The following is a 21897-nucleotide window of genomic DNA, read 5'->3' on the forward strand; positions in this document are numbered from 1 at the left end:
ACTGCTTAGATGCCGCGTCATAGATGACGTCAGATAGTACTCAAACGTTTGGTTATTTATAAAACAAATCTCGCATGTTTAACTGCATGTTTAAAAATAGGAAAACACACCCTTGCTGGTTTGAAATGGGTTTTTTTTTTATTCATTCAGGAAATATCACGACCACTATTAGGAATCTGCGGAGTACCACCACTTCCCATTAAGATACAGTAACTCTCATCCGTAAGTGTCCATTATGATCGAGCGAGTCTTATTAAGACTTCGGGTGCGTTAAGCTACACAGGTCTGGTATGTAACAAGACAAGACAAAAAAGAATGTACAGATTGGGTTGTAGTGTGTATGGGTGTGTGTTCTTCATGTTCTCATGAGTAATTATTGTGTCATTAACTTCATTCTTTCTGCACAGCTACACAGAGGACACACACGGCTAATATTTTCCCGGTTTTGTTGGTTTCAAAATATTAAATATTCCCTAAAATGTGATCCTTTAAATGTGAGAGGCGCTCGGCCATCGGCTTGCCTCCAGCTGTGGCACATCTAGAGGTAGAGGAATGGGAAGGGTCGGGGGGGGGGGGGGGGGGGATCGTGAGGGCTAACTTTATTTTCGTTTAATTTGGGTAATGGAGTGGACATCAAGGAGGGGTGCACGCCGGCCCTACGCCTGGAACTCCAGGCCGAGACCCAGCTTGTGGCCGCCGGCGTTGATGTTCTTGCCGTCGAGGAGGGCGGACAGCGTCAGCTTGATGCCTGGACGGAGCACAAAAATTACCTTTCCAATATTTTGATATTATTATACAGAATCACCACTACTGGCTACTCAGCTATCGCGTTGGCATCCGTATTATAAAGCGCCGGTTTATTTTCTTAAGGGGAATTTAATTTGATGTAAATGTGGTGTGCTCACCTGGCTTGAGAGTCTGAGTGTATCCGAGGCCTACGAGGCTGGAATTGTTCACCTTGGCCTGTAAGAGATGGCAGAATCGCGCATGTCCAAAAGAAATACATTGATGATGGGGGGGGCATGCTTTTTCATATTTCTGCCAGTAGAGGGCATTTGAAGTTGACTCAAGTTTCATGTTTGATGGCAAGTTATCAAAACTAGCCCTCATGCTTGCCAACCAGCAATGACCAAATGTTTAGTATAAAAGGTTCAAATGTCAGTGTTCACTCACTGAGAACGATGCATCAGGATCAATCTGGTACTTGGCAGCGATGCCAAAGCGGGTGTTACTGTTGCCGGCGGTCCAGGCCAGATTGACGGCTGTCTCCAGCTGTTCGTTCACCTTCTGGTAGATGGAGCCGCCGAACTCTGTGCCGTCGTTTCTGCCAGAAGCAGAAAGAAAAAGCAGAGTTGGAATATCTTTAGCGCCATACTGTTTTGCCTACTTGGCCATAACCTTGCCCCCACCCACCCACCGAGCGGCATTAACTGCCTCGTCCTTCCAAGCGAAGGGCTTTTGCTCCTTTTGATTGCGCTCGGTCTCACCTGCAGCGTGTTGAATCCCATCGCTAATGTGAAAATAACTACAAAGCGCTCGGCAGTAAGTTGATATTCCGCTCCAAAAAACTAGCGGTTGTCATGTCAAAAGAGCCGCAGTGTTGCATGAAGCTTACACGTTGGTGTGCAGCTGGAACTCGTCCGTCTTGTAGCCAACGGCAAAGTTGCTCTGAGTGATCCGGTTGCGACCGGCCTCGAAGGTCATCTGGTAGCCGGCCAGCCAGCCCTCGAAGCCCAGCACACCGGCGCCGTGCACGGCCGTGCCATTGATGTCGTAGTTGATGTCGCAGCCCAGGTTGATGTGGTCGCACTTGTAGGCGGTCTTCAGCTTGCCACCTTTCTTGCTAGAAGTGGTTCAAAAGGACACTTCTGAGCAACTCACAAATACAGAATGTAAAACTGCTCAACATTTGATTGAATTCAAAATGATAGTGGAAAATATCCTTGAATTAATTCCAAAGAGTTTCTTCTTAATCTATTAAAATACATTTAAATAAAAGCGATAAAGTTAATTTCCCACCAAGATGATCATACCCGGTATTTGGTGAGAAGGAGGAGTCCAACGTCAGCTTCAGACCCTTGGTCAACTGCAAAGAACCATCAGAAAACGTAAACAACAACATAAGCAGAAGAAGAAATCAAAAGTCCATGCCGCATCTCCGGCGCCCCCACCTGGTCTTCGATGGTGAGTTCAGTACAGATGGTGTTGTCGGTGTTCCACTTTTCCGTGAAGGTTAACCCGTGCTCGGCCCACTTGTACTTGGTCTCCAGGGAGCCGGCCACCTTGCTGGTCTCGGTGTTGGCCGATCCCGTGCTGGTGAATTCCTGCGCGTAGCAAATACAACGAGAACGATTGAATCAAGTCTGCTCAGCTTATGATAGCAACGTGAGCATATCATCAGAAGTCCTACCAGTCCATTCTCAGACTTTGTTTTTAAGTCCAGTTTGATGAGTCCGAAGCCTGTGGAGAAAACAAGTGAATATCCCCCCACCTTAAGTCTCATTTGCCGCCAGGCCGTTACTGCTCACCGAATCCTTTGGTGAAAATATCCCGGGCGGACTTCCCCAGGTCGGCGTAGGTCGGAGGTACGGCCATGATCTGCAACAAAAGGATACATACCACAACGTAAGGGAGGACAAAACGATTTTTACTGCATTGTCACTAGAAGGAGCTGGCAACTCCATTCAGTCAGGCCATGTCGTCACTTGCGAGGAAGCTCGAAGACTTTCGACAGAGCCGCGGTTTTGGCACTTGAGCAGTCACGCAGGTAATATGATAACATTGAGGAGGATTTCGATAGCGCTTATGTGTACAATGTGAAGTGTTTCTAAAGGCGAATAGCTCCTCCATGACTATCAGGATTGGAGAAAGAGGAGGAGATCCTACTTCTCCACCTTAGGCATGACTTGTCACACACCTTTTGCCAACAACTGCACCCTTTTCCTCTAGTTATTGCCAAATTCCAACTGACTGTTTCATCCAATACTCCCGTCTGGTTTGTCACAGTAGATTCTAAGTGTGTCAAAGAGAAATTTGAAAGATCCTTGACTGACAGTCATAAAATTTCCAAGGGCTTCGGTGCATGTAAATAATTGAACCCAATGAATGCCGATCACCCACTGCATTCTCAAATTATGTTTGCCTTCTATTACTAGTACAAGTGTTATAGAATCGCGTACTTGGTATTTTTTATTTATTGTGTTGTTTATGTATAGTGTTGTTTATTGATGTATGACAAGTCAAATGACCCCAACAAATCGTTCTATTAGCATTAGCTACTAGCCTCAAAGGTGGACAGCGGGCAAACCGCCCCCCAGCCACCTTGTAACTTCACCGTAGTAGATATTTATAAAAGTTCGTTTGATTAGTAAAAAGGGGAGCATTCCCGACTAAATATGCATTGTTGCTCTTCCCAGCGGGATACGATCGGTCAGAAATTGGCAAACGACCGCATTATAAGTCATTAGCCGTCAAGCTAACAGCGGGCCGAGCCTCGTAGCACCATTCACCTCTACAGCTTTAAATGCTAAAGCTATGAGCTAACACGCCGGGCAAAGAGCCGGTACGGATACGCCCCCTGATCCAAAGCAGTACCGACAATTTTAGACTTTCAAATCCGTACCTCAATGTGCGGTTTCCCGTACAGAGCGCGTGGACCGTCACGGAGAAAAAAAGAGGAGAAAGGACGCAGAAGGAGGAGGCGGTGGCTCACGTTAGAGCACGTTACAAGTCAAAGATAGTACGGCTGTGAAAGGGGCAAGATGTTTACCCCCGAGGTGGCAGTTTATTGGTCGCAGCGGGTAGAGAAGCATCTTGTTCATTTAACATTGAGTTTTGACGTTATAAACTTATATTACTCTGTAATTACACGTCAAACTAAACAGCATTGAAGCAAATGACTTGATAGAAGTGCAAGCGCCGAGGAAAATCTACGGAAGAAGATTCGGGCCAGTGAATTAAAAAAAAAGGGGTGCATCCTGTCACCCCCATTTTTTTTTTCTTCACTGACCCTAATCCTCTTCCGTACTTTTGCGACGAGACTTCAGAACACGTTCAGGTTCTCCGGAAATCCGAGTGCCAGAGTGAGCACAGCGCAATTTAGGGTCACGAGGCCGTAGCTTGTGGTAAAGGTGGTGAAGAAGCATTGCCCACGTTGTCCACCACTAGCAGCTCCACAGTCGGACCCAAGTATGGAGAAGCCACACGTGATGGCTGGCACATGAAGCCTCAGCAATGCTCTTAAGTCCAAAAACAACACGTTTCTGTCACGTGCCGGCGATGCGTCGCGTCGGGCTCGTCCTCAATAAATGTTTGATCTTCTCGTCTTTGCAAATGATTTGACAGCATCTCGATAACAGAGCCAGTAAAGATGACAGTGCAGCGTGTTGGACAAACCCATGACTATCCATTTTTGATCATGAATACATTCCGACATAATACATCATCTATAATAAGAAACATGACCACATCAGCGTCACTGAAAAGCATTTTCATGATCCAAGCGGCGCACGTGCCAAATACTTGATAAGGAATTTGGTTAAATGATTGCCACTTAGTCGTAAAACTGAGGCAACACGTAGTCACACTTTGTACTGAAGCGGGACGGCAAATCCAAACCCAAACAAAAGTCCGCTCCTGATTGACTACAACTTGGATTCTTTACTCTGACAAGCCCGTGCGTCCGCGTCCTCCGCTTCCTTTTTCTCTGGACCTTTTCGTCTGTGGAAATTGTGAAAAGGCAAAAATAAAAGAATTGACAAATACTTGAGTTCCGATTTGCACGTCCCGCACGACTGACCTGTATATGGACTGCATCTGTGTTAGGGTCTCCGGCAAAGGCTTCCCAAACGACTCCGGCAGCAGGAGAGAGATGAAGGCTCCGCAAATGGCCAAAGCTCCCATCAGGATGTATGGCAGCGCCTTGTAATATTGACCTAGCGTATTCGAAATGTTCATTGGCTTTTGTTTCATTTGCTCTCGTCATTGCACGGTAGATGACAAAGGGCGAGCGAGATGATGGACGTTGGACGTACCGAGGTAGATGATGAAGGGCGAGATGATGGTCCCTACTCGAGCCGCCATGGAGCAGCAGCCCATGGCCGTGTTCCTGATGACGGTGGGGAAGAGCTCGGACGTGACGGCGTACACGATGCAGAAGGCCGCCGTCACGCCGAATTTGCCCAGCATCTCCAGCAGCACGGCCACCCACGGAAGATCTGAGCCACGCGAGCGTCTCGTCAGCAATGATGGTTGAATTTGCTAAAAGTGGTGCGTACGGAAGACTCGCGTTACCTATGGGAATGAGGTGCACGCACAGGATCATGACTCCGCCCATCATTAGCGTGGTCGACTGGCACAGGCGGCGGTAGCAAAAGTGCAGCAGCAACAGAGCGATCAGGTAGGCGGGAACTTCCGTCACCGCCGACAGGAAGGCGTTGAGGTACGGGTCTCCGTGAAGGTTGGACGTGTTGAGGATCAACGCGTAGTAGCTGATGGTGATGACGAACCTGCGCGAGTCGTGTATGTCCGACCGAGTCAATCTTTTCTCATCTTGTGATTTTGTGGTGATTTGCGACCGACTGGAAATGTGCTTTGACTTACCACAGAATTGAACACAACAGGTTGATGGTGAAAATGTTGCAGTTGCGCAAGATGGAGCCAATGTTGTATTTCTTGTCTTTCAACAGCATTGCATTCTCAATCTGGAACAGAAACTCAATCCCTTTGCGATTGTTTTTACAATCAAAGTACAGAAATTTGCCATACGCGGCTCCAATTTAAGGCTCGTGCTAAAACCACCTTTCCACGTTTTGAGACTCTTACCTCAGCCTCTGTGAAAATGGCCTTGGGCGGGGCAATTTTATTCATCCTGGCAGCGTCCATCAGGATGCTCTCGGCCTCCGCCACTCGGCCCTGGGACAGCAGCCAGCGTGGCGACTCGGGTATGAACCTGTACGAAGGCTGTTAGCTAGCAGCGGAACAATGCTAACCCTAACCCTGCCCTTACCACCACAGGGGGATGTAGATCAGTCCACAGGCGGCCATGGGGATCAGCAGCATCCGCCAGGAGCGCAGGAAGTATGCCACGGGTGGCATGAGCATGTAGCCTATGGCCGAGCTCATGAAAACTCCCAGGGAGCAGAAGACCACGCGGGCTTTGGGGCTCAGAATTTCTGTTCCTGAGGACAAAGCGTATAAAAACGGGGCTAATATTAACAGAGCCGTTTGTTAGATTTGTTCCTTGTTTGTTGATTTCAAATAAGTAAATAAAGTAAAACTTAGCAACCTTAGCTTAACTACAATGCCTTAGCTTGGATGTTATGGCAACGGAAGCCTCACTCTGCATATGCATGAGCCCCCCCCAGAATACCAGAAGCTTTGTATGAAGACGTCCAGCAACTAAAGACAAAAATAAGTCCCATTTAAAAGTCTCGTACCCAGCACAAAGGCGATGATGTAATTGGAGAACGTGCCAGCACCGACCAGGAAGTAGATGAATGTGAAGATCTCCCAACTGTTTGAGAAGATCTGCGCCGTTATGCCCACTGTCTGGAGGACCATCATGGTGAATAGCGCCGGCTTCCTTCCGTATCTGTTGATAGCAAGCACACATACTTGTTTTTCAACGGGCTACCTGAATGCATGGGTGACTGCCACTTTTGCTGCCCACCTGTCCGACAATTGGCCCGAAAGAAACGCTCCCACCAGCACGCCCAGGTAGTGGATGGAGGTGGACAAAGGGATTTTGTGTGCGTCCTCGCAAACCAGATCCCACTGAAGAAGGTGCACACGTTTGTCAAAACCAAAAAGAATCTTGCTGAGCGTGGCTCTTTACAAAACGACAAGCGAGTGAAGCTTTTTTTATGGCTGACCTCGGTGGCAATGGTCGACTGATAGATGTCTCGGCTATACGTCCAGCCGTCTCTGCAGGCTTCTAAAGGAATCCCGGCCACGTCCACCTCCACGTCCGGCACGGCGCCGTTCTGAGAGTAGTTCTTAACCATCTCCAGATTGAGCCTGGCACAAGAGCTGAGCCTGGCCACGCCATCCACCGTCTCTGTCGGGATGGTCACGTTCCTCCACGCCTGGCTGATATTGGCGTCCTCGGGAACATAACAGTGGTGGGACGGCGTGTCGGCGACAAATACGATGTAGATACCGATGAAGCCGTTGGGGTAGATACTGATGGCCAAGGCGAAGAAAATCCGACGCTGGAAGCTTCCCCACGATCCCAAAAAGGACGTGACGCTATCGTAGTCCCGCAGTTTCGGCTCACCCATCGTCTGACGTGCCGCGAAACAAATGATGGCAAAAAAGCGAGGGCCTCTCTCGTCTGTTCTGTCAGGAGTGGTGACATAGTAACTGTCGAGTCGGCACTTCTTATTTTCTCCCAGACAATTGGCCTTGAAGAACGTGTTAATGGTTAACAAGTTCCTGAACGAGCGTTATAAATTGCTTTCTTGCTCCTGACGACAATTTGGCCATGGTAGCACCCCAAAAAGTCACTTGGGATAAGAAGCCACGTGGCTGTTTGGAATAGATCGTGTTTTATTCTTCCTGGATGTCCGGTGGTACCCTTTGAAAGGGTAAGCTGAGAAGGTCTTCTGCTTTGCCCTGTCAGAAATAACAGCACTATCAGAGGACGTGTGCTGTCTCGTGTTGTGGCCACAAATTATGTCAGTCGATGAGTAAAATTTAAAAAAATAAAAAAAAGCAGTTGATATTTGGCTTTATTTACATGTCATTCTAAAGACCGGTGAGGTATCCATGTGTTTTGACATCAAACACAAATGGAAAGTTCTACAAAATGATGATCCAAACGTCCATCGGCAGCCATCAGCGCACGCAAAAAGTGAATGGTTGCGACACGCTAAGACTTTGCAGGTCACTTTTGACTTTGTTGTGTTTTTGCGGGTGTCCGCTCGCTCGCTTGGCTTTCTGGATAGTTTTTGGTTTTGGTTCCACAGCACCACCTGAAGAGAAGCCAAAAGAGTCTATCTATCTTTGTTTGTAAACGTGGAGCTAGTTGGCCTCACCCTTGCCATTCCTGCATCTGATCCAGAGTTTCCGGAAGGTCTCTGTTGAACGTCTCCGGGAGGAAGATGTTGACCACGCAGGAGCCGACGGTGAGACTTCCCATGAGAATGTACGGCAGAGCCTTGTTGTAAGTGCCTGCCGCGAGTAGAAAACGCTAGACGAGGCAAAAGAGGAGAGACAGACGCGGCGGACGTGCCTAAATAGATGACGTAGGGAGCCGTGATGCTTCCCACGCGAGCCGCCGACGAGCATATTCCCATGCCCAGGTTCCTGAGCACGGTGGGGTAGAGCTCGGCCGTGTAGATGTAGACGATGCCGAAGGCCACGGTGAAGCCAAACTTGCCTGTCATTTCCAGAGCTAAGGCCACACCCTTAAGGCCTGAGGGGAACGTGGAGTCATAGCTCTGAGGAACTCGCCTGTGGTGATTCTTGGCACTTACTCGCCGGGATGAACTGGATGAGCAGCAGGACTCCTCCGCCGATGAGGAGAAAGGCGGACAGGAGAGCCCTCCTCGGACATCTCTTCAGGAGCCACGTGGACGCGACGTAAGCGGGTACCTCGGTGGTCGCCGACAGGAAGCAGTTCAGGAAAGGGTCCCCGCTGAGGTTGGAGGTATTGAGGGATAAACCGAAGTAGCCCACGTTGATGGCCATCCTGCTTGACGAGAGCACGCCAGATTCAGACGGAGCGTCGAAGCTCCGAGTCGTCCGTTGGGATCGGGCTCACCACAGGACCAGACACATCAGCGTGACGCATCTCATGTTCCTGGATCTCAAGACGTCCAGCATGCTGTACGTCTTGCTCGGAGGCAGGGACTGGACATGCAGCCACAGCCAACATCCATCAACCGACGGAAAAGCCAGAGTTTGACCCTGGCCGCTCTCCCTCCCGTTTGCGTAACCTAGCATGAAAACGACTTTACGCGGAACTCCACCTGGGCTCCTCTGAAGATAACAAGCGGTGCCTCCACTTTGTTCTTGCGGGCGGCGTCTCTGACGACGGCTTCGGCTTCCGCCACTCTTCCCTGAGTGATCAACCACCTGGGAGACTCTGGGATGAACCTGCGAGCACACACGTTTGTAGTCCCAGATGCCCCTCGACCGACTCGCCTAGCCTAGCGTACCACCACAGAGGGATGTAGACCACGGAGGTAGCAGACAGAACGGCAAGGAGGGTTCTCCACTCCCTGATGCCGTACGCGATCCACGGAAGAATCATGTAGCCGATGCCGTAGAATAGGAACGCCCCGAGCGTCGTGAAGATCACCCGAAGCGTCTTGCTCAACAGCTCCGTTCCTGACCCAAAAAGAGATGCCCACTCTGCGCGAGACACGAGGCGAGATAGACGAGACCCTACCGAGTACGAAAGCGGAGATGTAGATGGAAATCTGGGAAGCACCGACAAACAGGAACGTGATGCAGAACATCCTCCACGACTGGGAGAAAGACTGCAACAGGACCGAGATACACTGAGCGCCCAGAGAGACGAAAACGATCTTCTTTCTTCCGTACCTAAAGAGGGAACATCGAGGCGAGCTTTAGCAAACGTTTCTTCGAATCCTTTGATCTGAGAAAACATAATTAAAGTTGGCACCATCCATCCATCCATCCATCCATCCATCCATCCATCCATCCATCCATCCATCCATCCATCCATCCATCCATGATCTTATTGCAAAACAAATGGCAAGTGCCGAACAGTAGATGGCGCTGTTTTGTGGAACAGTCCCCCCCCCCCAATATCTTCTTCATTTGTATCCCTCACTGAGGTTGCAGTACCTATCAGAAAGCTGGCCTGAGATCAGCGAGCCCACCAGGTATCCTACGAACAAAGACGACGACGCAAAAGGAACTTTCCACTGGTTGTCGCAGACCAAGTCCCACTGTAAAGACACACGCCATGTCACTTCTTGCCCTCACTGTCGTCACGTGACGAGCGTGCCGACCTCGGTGACGATGTTGGCCAGGTAGACGTCTCTGCTGTAGCTCCAGCCGTCCAAACAGCCCTCCTGCTCCAGGCCCGTGAGGTCCACGTCCGTCCCGGGAGCGTAGCCCTCCGCCGACAGGTTGCGCACCAGTTCCAGCTTGTAGCGCCGACAGCGGCTGCGTACCGGCCGTCCGTCCTCCTCGCTGACGGGAATGATGGCATCCCGCCACGCCGCCGTCAGGTTGACCTCCGGCACGAGGCAGCGGTGCTCGGGGGCGGCGCCGACAAAGACGATGTAGAGCCCGTTGAATCCGGTGGAGATGAAAATGGTATTGAGGAGGATGAAAGTCACGCTGAAGTGAGGTCCGGTTTGGCCCAGGAAGGCCGTGTCTCGGTTATAGTCGCCCATGGTGAAGCGACGCTGCTGCTGCCGTGTGCTGTGGCGACTCTCAATCGCTGAGCGGAACCCTGGGTGGGCCGCTGAATCCCCCTCAGCCCCCTCCCACTCCCCTCCCCCCTGCTCTCATCTGGCAACGGCAATCAGGAACTCATAGAAGGAAAACTGATTCACCCTGACACCCTGTCCCCTCGACCGGCTCATTTGATTTCCTGGGATTTGATCAAACGCTTTCAAAAATGGCCCGGTCCATCTGCACTAGCCCACCCCCCACCGCCATCGCCGCGGCGGCCACTCGCACAGCAGCAGTTTGCTCCAAACAACATTCCACACTTTTAAATACTCTTGCACGTGCTTGTACTCTAAACGGTGCTAAGTAGCCGCTTTCAAAAGAACTTTAAGTTCACGCCGGGCAGTGTAGGAGACTTTACGCTTAATTGTTAACACGGAATTTATGCTGGTGTCAACTATTAAATGGTTTGCCGTGACTTTTTATGGCTTTTCTCATAACAGCCACTTTCAATCTCAATCCACGGGTTGAACGTGGTCTTGAGTTAATGTGTGTGTGTGTTTGTGCAGCAGAGCGTGAGGGTGGCGCTGGTTTCGCTTGAGCGGACCAGTCCAAAGCCCAAAAAAAAAATCAGAATCGCCACGCAGGATGGAGAGCGTGACGGACTACGAAGGCGCCACGGCCTTCCTGGGGGACTGGGGGCCTTTCCAATGTGCCCGGGCCCTGCTGCTCTGCATCACCATGATCCCCAACGGCTACGCCAGCCTGGTGCTGGTTTTTGCGGGCGACACGCCGGCCCACCGCTGCCTGGTGCCGGCGGGCCGAGCCAACCTGACGGAGGAGTGGCGCGACGCCAGCATCCCCCTGGAGGAGGACGGCCGACCCGCCGAGTGCTCCCGCTACCAGTTGGAGGCTCTGCGGGCTTACTCGGAGGCGGGCTGGCTGCCCTCCCACGTCAACCTGAGCGCCGTGCCCCGAGAGGGCTGCCTGGACGGTTGGGAGTACGACCGCAGCGTCTACCGCTCCACCATTGTGACTGAGGTTTGGCCCGTTCCTTTCCAAACGAGTTTCCGCTGAGAAGTAAATACGAAATGCGTGCGGCCATTTTGATTTGAAGCAGCCAACTTTTTGTGTGCCGCAGTGGGACTTGGTGTGCGGACAGCGATGGAAGAAGCCGCTGACGTTTTCGCTCTTCTTTTGCGGCTTTCTGGTGGGATCCTTCCTGTCTGGCCAGTTCTCTGACAGGTTGACACGCACAACGGCGAGGACGTGTTTGTCGAGCCTGATTGATTGATGGATGGATGGATGGATCTTCGACAGGTTTGGCAGGAAGAGGGTGCTGTTTGTCACCCTAGCGAGCCAGACGCTGAGCGCTTTCCTGCAGGTCTTTGTGCCCTCCTGGACAGCTTTCTGCGTCCTCCACTTTGTCACCGGCATGTCCGGCGTCTCCAACTACTTGGCTGCTTTTGTTCTTGGTATGACCATTTTTCCAGAGTCGTCATTTTTTGGAGGGCGGGAAAAAGGATTTTTGTTCTTGCCCTTCCAGGAGCCGAGCTGCTCAGTCCTCGATTGCGGTTGTTCTTCACCACGGCGGGCTCGTCCATATTCTTCGCCTTGGGCTACGTGCTGCTACCGCTCCACGCTTACTTCCTGCGAGATTGGAGGACCTTGCTGCTGGGCATCACCACGCCCGGCTTCCTCCTTTTAACTCTCTGGTGGTAAGGTGCTTTTGAGATTTTCTGTGCGGGTGCCCGCTAATGTCGGCACCGGGCAGGTCCATCCCCGAATCGCCTCGCTGGCTGCTATCTCAAGGAAGGATCGCCGAGGCCGAGGCTATCGTCCGACTTGCCGCAAAGAGGAACAAAATGGAGGCGCCGGCCAAAATCTTCACCACTTTGCAGGTTAGCTGGTGTCTTGCAATGCTGAAAAAAGGCGGGAAGAGGAAATGAGTCCTGAAATAATCGAGGTAGAGTTAGGAAAGTCGAAATGCTTGTACGAACACGCACACTCAAAGAACAGCAAGATCATAATCTTTGAAAAATAAATGAGACAATCAATCATTAAACCAGCATATCTGGAGAAGGTTTTGCTCTTATAGGAACATTTTTATTTTCTTGCCCTCTATCTGGGTCACTGCTCAATGTCCAACTCCCGACAATAATTGACACACGTGTATGTGTGTGTGTGTGCGCTCCAATGTGGAAGTCAGCGGGGGACAGAGGACCTGCTGGAACTGGAATGTCTGGCAAAATGTACACTCTCCCCCCGACATGTTTTGACCCTAAGCCCAATTTCAGTGTGTCGCACCTGCGCTCCAATGAGAGCAATGCAAAAAAATGCTTGAAACCGGCAGACTGTTCACCGATTGTGAACTTCCAGTAGTTTCTCTTAAGACAATAAAATGTACTGTAATTTTCGGACTATAAGTCGCGGTTTTTTTCATAGTTTGAGTGGGGGGGGGGGGCGACCTATACTCAGGAGCGACTTATATACATATATGGTTTTTTTTTCACTTTTTTGGGCATTTTATGGCTGGTGCGATTTATACTCCGGTGCGACTTATAGTCCGAAAATTACGGTATATTGAGAGAGCTGAAGAAATAAAATGGAGAGAGAGCAAGGGAAATTAGCTAGCAGGTAGTTTTCGCTAGCTAACTAGATGTTTTTAATAAACTGAGCTTTCATTTGTTGTGTAGAAAGAAGGTGACTCGGAAATGATGAAGTACAACATGTGCGACATGCTGCGCTCTCCTAACGTCCGCTGGATGTCTGTTCTGCTGTGGTTTGTCTGGTGAGTATCCCATGGGAATTGATTCCTTGTGAGCTCTGTCGCCAATCAACCCCCTTTGGCAGGAACACCATCGCCGTGGGCTACCTGGCGCTGTCGCTCAACACGTCCAACCTGCACGGCAACGCCTACCTCAGCTGTTTCCTGTCGGGGGCCGTGGAGATCCCCGCCTATCTCCTCACGTGGCTCATGTTCCGCCGCTGCCCGCGTCGACTCACCTTGGCCGCTTGTCTCGCCTCTTCGGGATTCTTCCTTCTGGTCATCCAGCTGGTTCCGGCGGGTAGGGGCCCGTGCGGACCGCCCGCTTCCAGCATCCAGCATTGAAAGCAAACCATCCAAACGCCCGGCAGATATGCACTGGCTGGCGACGACTCTGGAGATGTTGGGCAAGTTCAGCTTGACGGCAGCGTTCGCCCACATCTACGCTTACACGGCGGAGCTCTACCCAACCGTGCTGAGGAACATGGCCATGGGCTCCTGCTCCATGGCTTCCAGGATAGGCAGCATCCTCGCACCCTACATCATCTACCTGAGTAAGAACGCACACACCCAACATTGTACAAAAGGCAATGGATCAGCCAGAGTTCTCCAGACGCACGCTCTCTCACTCTTTTGTGGCGCAGGAAGCTATTGGGTGTCGCTGCCATACATCCTGATGGGCGTCCTGATCACGACGGCGGCGTTGCTCAGCCTGCTGCTGCCCGAGACCTACGGAATACCCTTGCCGGAAACCATCGCTGAAACGCAGCCCTTTCCCGGGTGAGTCGCCGTCGCCAGGAGACCGACATCAGCGTTTGTGCTCAATTGCTATAACTCTCTTTCTCCTCTAGGTGCTGCCGAAAGGAAGTCTACAAACCCACAGGCACCAAAGAAGAAGAGAGCCAGGATGTCCAGTGAACCCGTAAAATATTGCTTGTAGAAATCATTCCGATTATTCTGTAATGGATTTGTGATTGACAAATTTAATGATTTTTTTTTATTCTATGTAGAAATAAAAGATACATGTCACCCAGTGCAAAATACTGTGTGGGGGACAACAGAAAAGCAGTGACTCAGTAAAAAAATTAATAATGATTATAAAGTGCTGTTTATTGTTCTTTTTTTTTTGTGCTGGTTGCGCAGGGAAACAACCACTCCTGCTAAGCTGGAGTCACATTTGAAAATATAGAACAAAAATAGAAGATGAGCCTATATTCCACCTTTGACCTTCATTGCGCGTCCAAAACGAGCTGTGGCGACCTCTAGTGGTCATGGATGGATGCATGGAATGGCTAGATGGATACTTTATTGATCAGTGTCCAGCAGATTCAATACCCCAGAGCGGGTACATAAAAGAGAGGATAACATAATACAGGAGAATGCGTTATGCAATTAATAAAAAATAAATAAATAAATATAATAGCAGTAGTGTGATCTGATGGGTGGGGGCGGAGTGGTACCCTTGCGCCTTCTGGTTGAGCGTCTCCCCCATTGCAGATTCTCCATCTTCCGCCGACTGGCCAAAGGGACCAGCCTTCGTCCTGCACCTTCTCACAGATTTCACCTATTCTCTAACTCATCTCGGTAAGTTAATTGTGTCACGATGCATACAACATTACGGTTGCGTGTGATTTTTATTTTGTTTTCGTCCGTGAACATAGTGACGACCAAGGTAGCTGTCAATCGACCGGAAACTGGGCCGACTGTGTCTTGTCTTTACTGTTTTGGTGAATATTCGAATACATTGTGAATGATACCGGTGATATCAATTAAAAAAATGTCATAATGTAGTTGTTCGTTTCTGTCAGCATTGTCAGTCGAGAGAAGCCGCGGTTAGCATACACGCTAGCTAGCCAGCGAGCTAGCCCGCTAGCATTAGCAAGCATCTGGTAGAGCGCCACTAGCGAGATTAAACCGAACCTTATCACATCCATATGTGCACTATTAGTTGATATAACGTATTAAGGACAAACCAAACGTTATTTGTTTTGACAAACTTGAAGATGTTTCGTCGATAGGGCGGAACGAGACCTGTCCGGACAATTCATTAGGTACACTAAATGAGATGGAGAAGAAGAGCTGTCCAAAATTCTGCCCAGATGGCAAAAGTATTCGCACAATGTACTCAAGTTGAAAGAGTGGCAAAGGTTGAGGTACTTTAAGGACAAAACAGTACAACCTATGAAAAGTATTTACTGAAAATACAGATTCCTGTAAAAATCAAACCGCGTATGTCACCCTAATTGTTCAAAAGTTTGGGTTCACCCAGCTTTTGCTTGTGTTGTTGAATGTTCTGTTCTTCTCCAGACGCCAAGAACCACAATCATGACGGACTCCAAGTATTTCACAACAAACAAAAAAGGTGAGTCCAAATGTGGGAAAAGCAAACGCCAGTCTTCTGCGTCATGCAAAACATTTTATTCACACTGCCAGCAAGCGGATTCCAAAACCATCTCGTTTTACAGGGGAGATTTTTGAGCTGAAAGCCGAGCTGAACAACGAAAAGAAGGAGAAGCGAAAGGAGGCTGTCAAGAAGGTCATCGCCGCCATGACTGTGGGCAAGGATGTCAGGTAACGCTCGGTCCGTCAAAGCGGTCGGCGACAGAACGAAAGCTTGCAGCTCCGCATTGTGAGCTGAGCCAGCGAGTGTCTTTGCAGCTCTTTGTTCCCGGATGTGGTCAACTGCATGCAGACGGACAACCTGGAGCTGAAGAAGTTGGTGTACCTCTACTTGATGAACTACGCCAAGAGCCAGCCCGACATGGCCATCATGGCTGTCAACAGCTTCGTCAAGGCAAGCTCACTCCGTCGCCGTGCCTTTCCGCACGGCTCGGGCCGTCTCACGGTTGCCCCGCCCTCCCCCAGGACTGCGAGGACCCCAATCCCCTCATCCGGGCCCTGGCAGTCCGCACCATGGGCTGCATCCGAGTGGACAAGATTACCGAGTACCTTTGCGAGCCGCTGAGGAAGTGCCTGAAGGACGAGGACCCGTACGTGAGGAAAACGGCGGCGGTGTGCGTGGCCAAGCTTCACGACATCAACGCCCAGATGGTGGAGGATCAGGGCTTCTTGGACTCGCTGAGGGATCTCATCGCCGACTCTAATCCCATGGTGGGAATGCGCGTTTGTTTCTTTTGTCCGTCCATCAGCATTTGTTGGAGAAAGCGCCGAGCCTCTCTCTCTTTCTCTTTCTCTCCAGGTTGTCGCCAACGCGGTGGCCGCACTGTCTGAGATCAGCGAGTCTCACCCCAACAGCAACCTGCTGGACCTCAACCCCCAGAACATCAACAAGCTGCTGACGGCCCTCAACGAGTGCACCGAGTGGGGCCAGATCTTCATCCTGGACTGCCTGTCTAACTACAACCCCAAGGACGAGCGAGAGGCGCAGAGGTAACCGCTTTCGTCTTTTTCCATTTTCACGTCGATCGCTGGCGCTGCCCGCCGGTCGACAAATAATGGGATGGAGCTAAGCTGGCTGTCGTTTTTCCCCTTTGCCTCTCTTCAAAGTATTTGCGAGCGCGTCACTCCACGGCTGTCCCACGCCAACTCCGCGGTGGTCCTGTCTGCCGTCAAGGTACTGATGAAGTTCCTGGAGCTGCTGCCAAAAGACTCGGACTACTACAACACGCTGCTGAAGAAGCTTTCGCCGCCCCTCGTCACCTTGCTATCCGGCGAGCCCGAGGTCCAGTACGTGGCTCTGAGGAACATCAACCTCATCGTCCAGAAAAGGTGCGCGCAAGCCACGTGCGTGGCTCAAACGGCGGCGGCGGCACTACTTTTTCACACTCAAGTCTTGTGTTTTGGCTGCAGGCCCGAGATCCTCAAGCAGGAAATCAAAGTCTTCTTTGTCAAATACAACGACCCCATTTACGTGAAGCTGGAGAAACTGGATATTATGATCCGTTTGGCCTCTCAGGCCAACATTGCCCAGGTCCGCATGTCTGCCTTGAAAGCGACAAAAGCAGCGCTGCTGCTGCCACTTGCTCTCTTCATGTCTGCTGCTTTGCAGGTGCTGGCCGAGTTGAAGGAGTACGCCACCGAGGTGGATGTCGACTTTGTGCGCAAGGCCGTGCGCGCCATTGGCCGCTGTGCCATCAAAGTGGAGGTAGGACTTGAAGGAGACGTCGCTTCTTTCCCCAAATGGTGGCCGAGCGCTTCCGTTTGGAGGGGTCAGGAGAGTCACTCATACTTTTGCTCCACTTTGTAAAATCTAGCAATCGGCAGAGCGCTGCGTGAGCACCCTGCTGGACCTCATCCAGACCAAAGTCAACTATGTGGTGCAGGAGGCCATCGTGGTCATAAGGGACATTTTCCGCAAGTACCCCAACAAGTATGCGGCTGGCTCCGTCCGACGGCCACCCTCGGCACCGAGGACGCCGCTCAGCGATCACGCTCCCGTTGTAGGTACGAGAGCATCATCGCCACCCTGTGCGAGAATCTGGACTCTCTGGACGAGCCGGACGCCCGCGCCGCCATGATCTGGATCGTGGGCGAGTACGCCGAGAGGATTGACAACGCCGACGAGCTGCTGGAAAGCTTCCTGGAGGGCTTCCACGACGAGAGCACCCAGGTTCGCTCTTAAGCCAAAGCCTTTTTATTTGCGTCGGTGCGGGCGTGAACGAGGTTCGCGTGTGGCCGCGCAGGTGCAGCTCACCCTGCTGACCGCCATCGTCAAGCTCTTCCTGAAAAAGCCGTCCGAGACTCAAGAGTTGGTGCAGCAGGTCCTCAGCCTGGCCACTCAGGTGAAATTTGCTGAAATGGCTCGCTTCGCTGCGTCAACCTCCCTCCCTCCTGAACCCGCTCCGTCTTCCGCAGGACTCCGACAACCCGGACTTACGCGACAGAGGCTACATCTACTGGCGCCTGCTGTCCACGGACCCGGTGACGGCCAAGGAGGTGGTGCTGTCAGAGAAGCCCCTCATCTCCGAGGAGACTGATCTGATCGAGCCCACTCTGCTGGACGAGCTCATCTGCCACATCGGCTCTCTGGCGTCCGTCTATCACAAACCGCCCAGCGCCTTTGTGGAGGGCAGCCACGGGATCCACCGCAAACACCTTCCGGTCCAGCACAGCAGGTAGGCAGCCCCTCCGCCTCCTAGCACAAGCGGCAGATTGCAAATTGTTCTCGCTCCTGCTCGGCAGCATTGACACGGGCGAGAGTCCGCTGAGCGGCGGGGCCGCGGCGGCGGCGGCGGCGGCAGCCACTGTGGATCAACCGCACGTCATCCCGAGCCAGGGCGACCTGCTGGGTGACCTGCTCAACCTGGACCTGGGCCCTCCGGTCAACGTGCCCCAGGTTTCCTCCATGCAGATGGGTGCCGTGGACCTCCTGGGTGGGGGACTCGACAGCTTGGTGAGCTTCTACCGCAAAGGTGTACCGCAACATGCGAAGCTCCTCAACTTATAATGGATACTTAGCATCCACAAAATGTGGCAGTCTAGATATTTCTTAAGGACGTTGGTGCAGAATGTATTTTCCAGAATTGAGTGATCCTCTTGATGACTTGCGGTTGCTAAGAAAACTCTCTGTCTTGTCTCTGTGTGTGCTCTGTCTGTCTTGTTTGGATTCTTTTTGTTTGGGGGTGAGGGGGGGGCTCCTCTCTCTCTCTCTCTCTCTCTCTCCTTCTCTCTCTCCTTCTCTCTCTTTGTCTTTCTCTTTGTCCCGTAGCTGGGAGGAGACCTGGGCGGCGGTGTTGGGGGAAGTCCAGCTGTAAGTGCAAGCCGCTTCTGTTTGGCTGCTGCGCTGCATGCTTGGTCTCAAAAGGGCCTCCCCATCTGTCTGATTGATTTCAGCTCGGCACCTTTTGGCCCGTCCGACTTGTGTCGTAGTTGCGATTTGCGTGACCTTTGGAGAGCTCGCTTTGAGGCAGATTACGCACAACGGCTATTATCTGGCCTGGTCTTTAACGAGGGCCATTTCCTGCGTCGCAAACGTCCGTCTTTTGCGGGCCAAAACATGCCGGGCAGCCTCGGCCTGGCTTTAGACTCGGCTCACCTCTTCTTGCATAGACAGTCGCTGCTTCTCGCCTGCTTCTTCTCAGCTTTGTAGCACTTTAGTCGCCGGCGGCGTGTTTAACCTGAGGCGATTCGCCCGCCCGGTTGGGCGGCGGCGTTGTCGTTGCTTCAGGTGGGTCAGAACTTCATCCCGTCGTCCGTCCCGAGCACTTTTGCGCCGTCGCCCACTCCCGCGCCTCCGGCCGTCACCGGCAGCGGCCTCAACGACTTGTTTGAGCTCTCCACGGGCTTGGCCATCGCATCCGGAGGCCACGTGGCCCCGAAAGCCGTGAGTGCGAAAGGCGCTTTGTTTTTTTTTCCCGTAAATCCAACGGCGTTTGGACCGATTGCCCCGCCCTTTTTTGCAAGGTGTGGCTGCCTGCGGTTAAAGCCAAGGGACTGGAGATTTCCGGAACCTTCTCTCGCCGCCAGGGCCACATGTACATGGACATGACCTTCACCAACAAGGCCCTGCAGCACATGACCGACTTTGCCGTCCAGTTTAACAAAAACAGGTGGAGTAGAGCTGAAGCGCCCCGCCCGCCCGCCCCATCCCGCCGTACGTTTCAAGGCGTGCTTGTGCTCTCCCCGCAGCTTCGGGATGATCCCCACCAGCCCGCTGCCCATTCACACTCCGCTGATGCCCAGCCAGGGCATGGACGTGTCTTTGCCCATCAACACCATCGGGCCGGTGATGAAGATGGACCCGCTGAACAATCTCCAGGTGTGCAAACGCGTCCGAGCGACAGCCGCGGCGGTTTCTGAAGCAATTTTCTGCCTTGGGCGCAGGTGGCTGTGAAGAACAACATTGATGTCTTCTACTACAGCGTCCTCATCCCTCTCAACATATTCTTTGTGGAAGATGGGAAAATGGGTTTGTTGCTTTGACCTTGATGGGTGCCTTTGGTTCCCCACGCAATTTGGGCAAATTTGTCAAGTGTGCCTCTTGTATCTTCCCAGAGCGCCAGGTGTTCCTTGCCACCTGGAAAGATATCCCCAATGAAAATGAGCTGCAGTACCAGATAAAGGAGTGCCACCTGAACGCGGGTAGGTCCCGCAAACGGCCCAAAGTGCCATGCGCTGTCGAAGCCAGTGTGCGGAAAGAACGAACGAGTGTGAGAAGGGCCGGGCCCCGTCCGTCACGCCCCCGAAAGCAGACTCGTCCTTCAACGACCTCAACTTGTTGTTTTTGTCCACCCACTTGCTTGTCTTGTAGGACACTTGGCCGGAAGGAGCCATCCACTTCTTTTGACCGGCAGTCAACTCACGGTTGCATACGTTTTCGGAATCGCTGGCCGCCCGTGCTAGTCGCCCGGTTCGTTAGTTGAGAGCTCCCACGAGTCGCCGTTAATTAGCCGTCCTTTTCCTCTTAGATGCAACGTTTGTGTTAGCCTCCAGTTTTAGCGTGTGTGTGTGTGTGTGTTGCTAGCTGAACTGAGGTACTCGGTTGCAGAGCAACTTTTGACTTCCACTAGTGTCAAAGTTGCCGTGTTGTTTATTTTTCCCGCTTGACTCTGAACTTTCAGACACGGTGTCGGGCAAGCTGCAGAACAACAACATCTACACCATCGCCAAGCGTAACGTGGAAGGTCAGGACATGCTCTACCAGTCCCTCAAACTCACCAACGGAATCTGGATACTGGCCGAACTGCGCATCCAGCCAGGCAACCCCAACTACACGGTACGCCGTTTTGCGTCTCTAAAAACAAAAGTCTACACACCCCTGCTGAAATCTCGACTGGAAGCGTTTGCAATTGAACGGGGGAGGGGTGTGTGGACTTTTTCTACACGCGCACGGTTCAAGAGCATATGAGTGAGCCCTGCCTTGTCCCGGCCGATCCCGCAGCTGTCCCTCAAGTGTCGGGCCCCCGAGGTGTCTCAGTACGTGTACCAGACGTACGACACCGTGCTGAAGAACTGAGCGGCCGGCCGGCTTCGCCCTCGCCTTCCTGCTCAAAATGGTGGCCAGTCATCCATTTCCTCCCGCTAGATTAAAAAGGGTAAATGTCATTGTAATCACGGCTCTGACACACACACACGCACACAACATAACATCCTCTGTTGAGAAACGATTGGACTGTGAAAATGCATTCCATCCTTAAATATCTTCATGTATAGATCAACTCGCACATTTTAAACACTCAACGTTTTGTAACACTCCAGCTGAGGTGATTATAATATTTTAACCCCCACCCCCACCCCCCCCCCGAATGACGATATTCTTTTTGTACCATGTGACCAGATTGTCTGCCCCCCCCTTCCCCCAACTCACTTTCCATGAAGTCTTAGTCGTCTTTTTATTGACCCAGTGGCAAGCTTTTTGCACTTGACTTCAACCCAACTTCCAGGACCAAGCATTCACTTTTTTTTCCTCCTTGTTTTTGTAAGTCCAGCTGGAAATAATCGAACCCACGGCAGCCCGCCGGCGCTTTTGGGTGCTTGTTGTCGTTTGTGTGAAACTGAACAAACTACAGTTGTATCGGCCTTCGAATTGAAATAGATTGAAGCATCTCCGCATAGAAACGTCCCTGTGAGAGTATCGTTTGTGTCGGTGGGAATACGTAAACGTCCGTTTTTAGTCCTTGTCGTAGGCTTTCTCCAGATCCGATTTTTCCCGCGTATTTTGTCTGTCATGCACATCTTTGTTGTTGCACCACACGTGATCTTAATAAAGTGTCAAGCGCTAAAATGCTTTTGTGCGTCTAGTAAACTACAAACTCTTTTTCCTCCTTGACGGACTTTTCCAAAGACACCAACGTTTTCAT

The 21897-nt window shown here is 51.6% G+C and overlaps 5 protein-coding genes and 1 long non-coding RNA gene across 7 annotated transcripts; 3 read left to right on the forward strand and 3 right to left on the reverse strand.

The window, feature by feature from the left end:
* Positions 1-116: 116 nt before the first annotated feature.
* Positions 117-3770, reverse strand: vdac1 (voltage-dependent anion channel 1). Its single transcript, XM_061299229.1, has 9 exons — positions 3623-3770; positions 2529-2598; positions 2411-2460; positions 2172-2324; positions 2034-2086; positions 1616-1843; positions 1174-1324; positions 906-963; positions 117-748 (listed from the first exon to the last, which is right to left on the reverse strand). The coding sequence occupies exons 2-9, from the start codon at positions 2593-2595 to the stop codon at positions 657-659; spliced, it is 852 nt and encodes a 283-aa protein (XP_061155213.1). The 5' UTR covers positions 2596-2598; positions 3623-3770; the 3' UTR covers positions 117-656.
* Positions 2671-6150, forward strand: LOC133168026 (uncharacterized). Its single transcript, XR_009718139.1, has 4 exons — positions 2671-2767; positions 4825-4908; positions 4995-5942; positions 6016-6150. It is a non-coding gene; the product is annotated as an uncharacterized LOC133168026 (long non-coding RNA).
* Positions 4015-7280, reverse strand: LOC133168023 (solute carrier family 22 member 4-like). Its single transcript, XM_061299227.1, has 10 exons — positions 6873-7280; positions 6671-6774; positions 6438-6592; positions 6008-6179; positions 5824-5950; positions 5602-5702; positions 5293-5507; positions 5034-5216; positions 4799-4934; positions 4015-4719 (listed from the first exon to the last, which is right to left on the reverse strand). Exons 1-10 carry the CDS (start codon positions 7278-7280, stop codon positions 4644-4646), a joined length of 1677 nt encoding a protein of 558 aa, XP_061155211.1. The 3' UTR covers positions 4015-4643.
* Positions 7281-7835: 555 nt separating this feature from the next.
* On the reverse strand, positions 7836-10417 carry LOC133168276 (organic cation/carnitine transporter 2-like). Its single transcript, XM_061299730.1, has 10 exons — positions 9984-10417; positions 9817-9920; positions 9395-9549; positions 9162-9333; positions 8961-9099; positions 8765-8853; positions 8478-8692; positions 8234-8416; positions 8037-8172; positions 7836-7973 (listed from the first exon to the last, which is right to left on the reverse strand). The coding sequence occupies exons 1-10, from the start codon at positions 10371-10373 to the stop codon at positions 7886-7888; spliced, it is 1671 nt and encodes a 556-aa protein (XP_061155714.1). The 5' UTR covers positions 10374-10417; the 3' UTR covers positions 7836-7885.
* A 602-nt stretch (positions 10418-11019) lies between these two features.
* On the forward strand, positions 11020-14127 carry LOC133168278 (organic cation/carnitine transporter 2-like). Its single transcript, XM_061299734.1, has 10 exons — positions 11020-11412; positions 11513-11616; positions 11692-11846; positions 11918-12089; positions 12146-12272; positions 13068-13162; positions 13225-13439; positions 13510-13692; positions 13783-13918; positions 13990-14127. The coding sequence occupies exons 1-10, from the start codon at positions 11020-11022 to the stop codon at positions 14054-14056; spliced, it is 1647 nt and encodes a 548-aa protein (XP_061155718.1). The 3' UTR covers positions 14057-14127.
* Positions 14128-14456: 329 nt separating this feature from the next.
* On the forward strand, positions 14457-21821 carry LOC133168459 (AP-2 complex subunit beta). Of its 2 annotated transcripts, XM_061300045.1 has the most exons (22): positions 14458-14722; positions 15446-15500; positions 15604-15709; positions 15797-15932; positions 16004-16249; positions 16338-16528; positions 16646-16867; positions 16949-17069; positions 17148-17243; positions 17353-17468; positions 17543-17708; positions 17782-17880; positions 17954-18213; positions 18281-18491; positions 18807-18848; positions 19266-19421; positions 19502-19647; positions 19727-19856; positions 19922-20006; positions 20093-20179; positions 20659-20813; positions 20979-21821. In XM_061300045.1, exons 2-22 carry the CDS (start codon positions 15464-15466, stop codon positions 21051-21053), a joined length of 2883 nt encoding a protein of 960 aa, XP_061156029.1. In that variant the 5' UTR covers positions 14458-14722; positions 15446-15463; the 3' UTR covers positions 21054-21821. The 2 variants fall into 2 exon arrangements, with proteins under 2 accessions (XP_061156030.1, XP_061156029.1); XM_061300046.1 differs by lacking the exon at positions 18807-18848 and having other exon boundaries at positions 14457-14722.
* The last annotated feature ends 76 nt before the right edge of the window (positions 21822-21897 follow it).

Source organism: Syngnathus typhle, linkage group LG15 (genome assembly GCF_033458585.1).
Source record: "Syngnathus typhle isolate RoL2023-S1 ecotype Sweden linkage group LG15, RoL_Styp_1.0, whole genome shotgun sequence".
Classification (NCBI taxonomy): Eukaryota; Metazoa; Chordata; class Actinopteri; order Syngnathiformes; family Syngnathidae; genus Syngnathus; species Syngnathus typhle.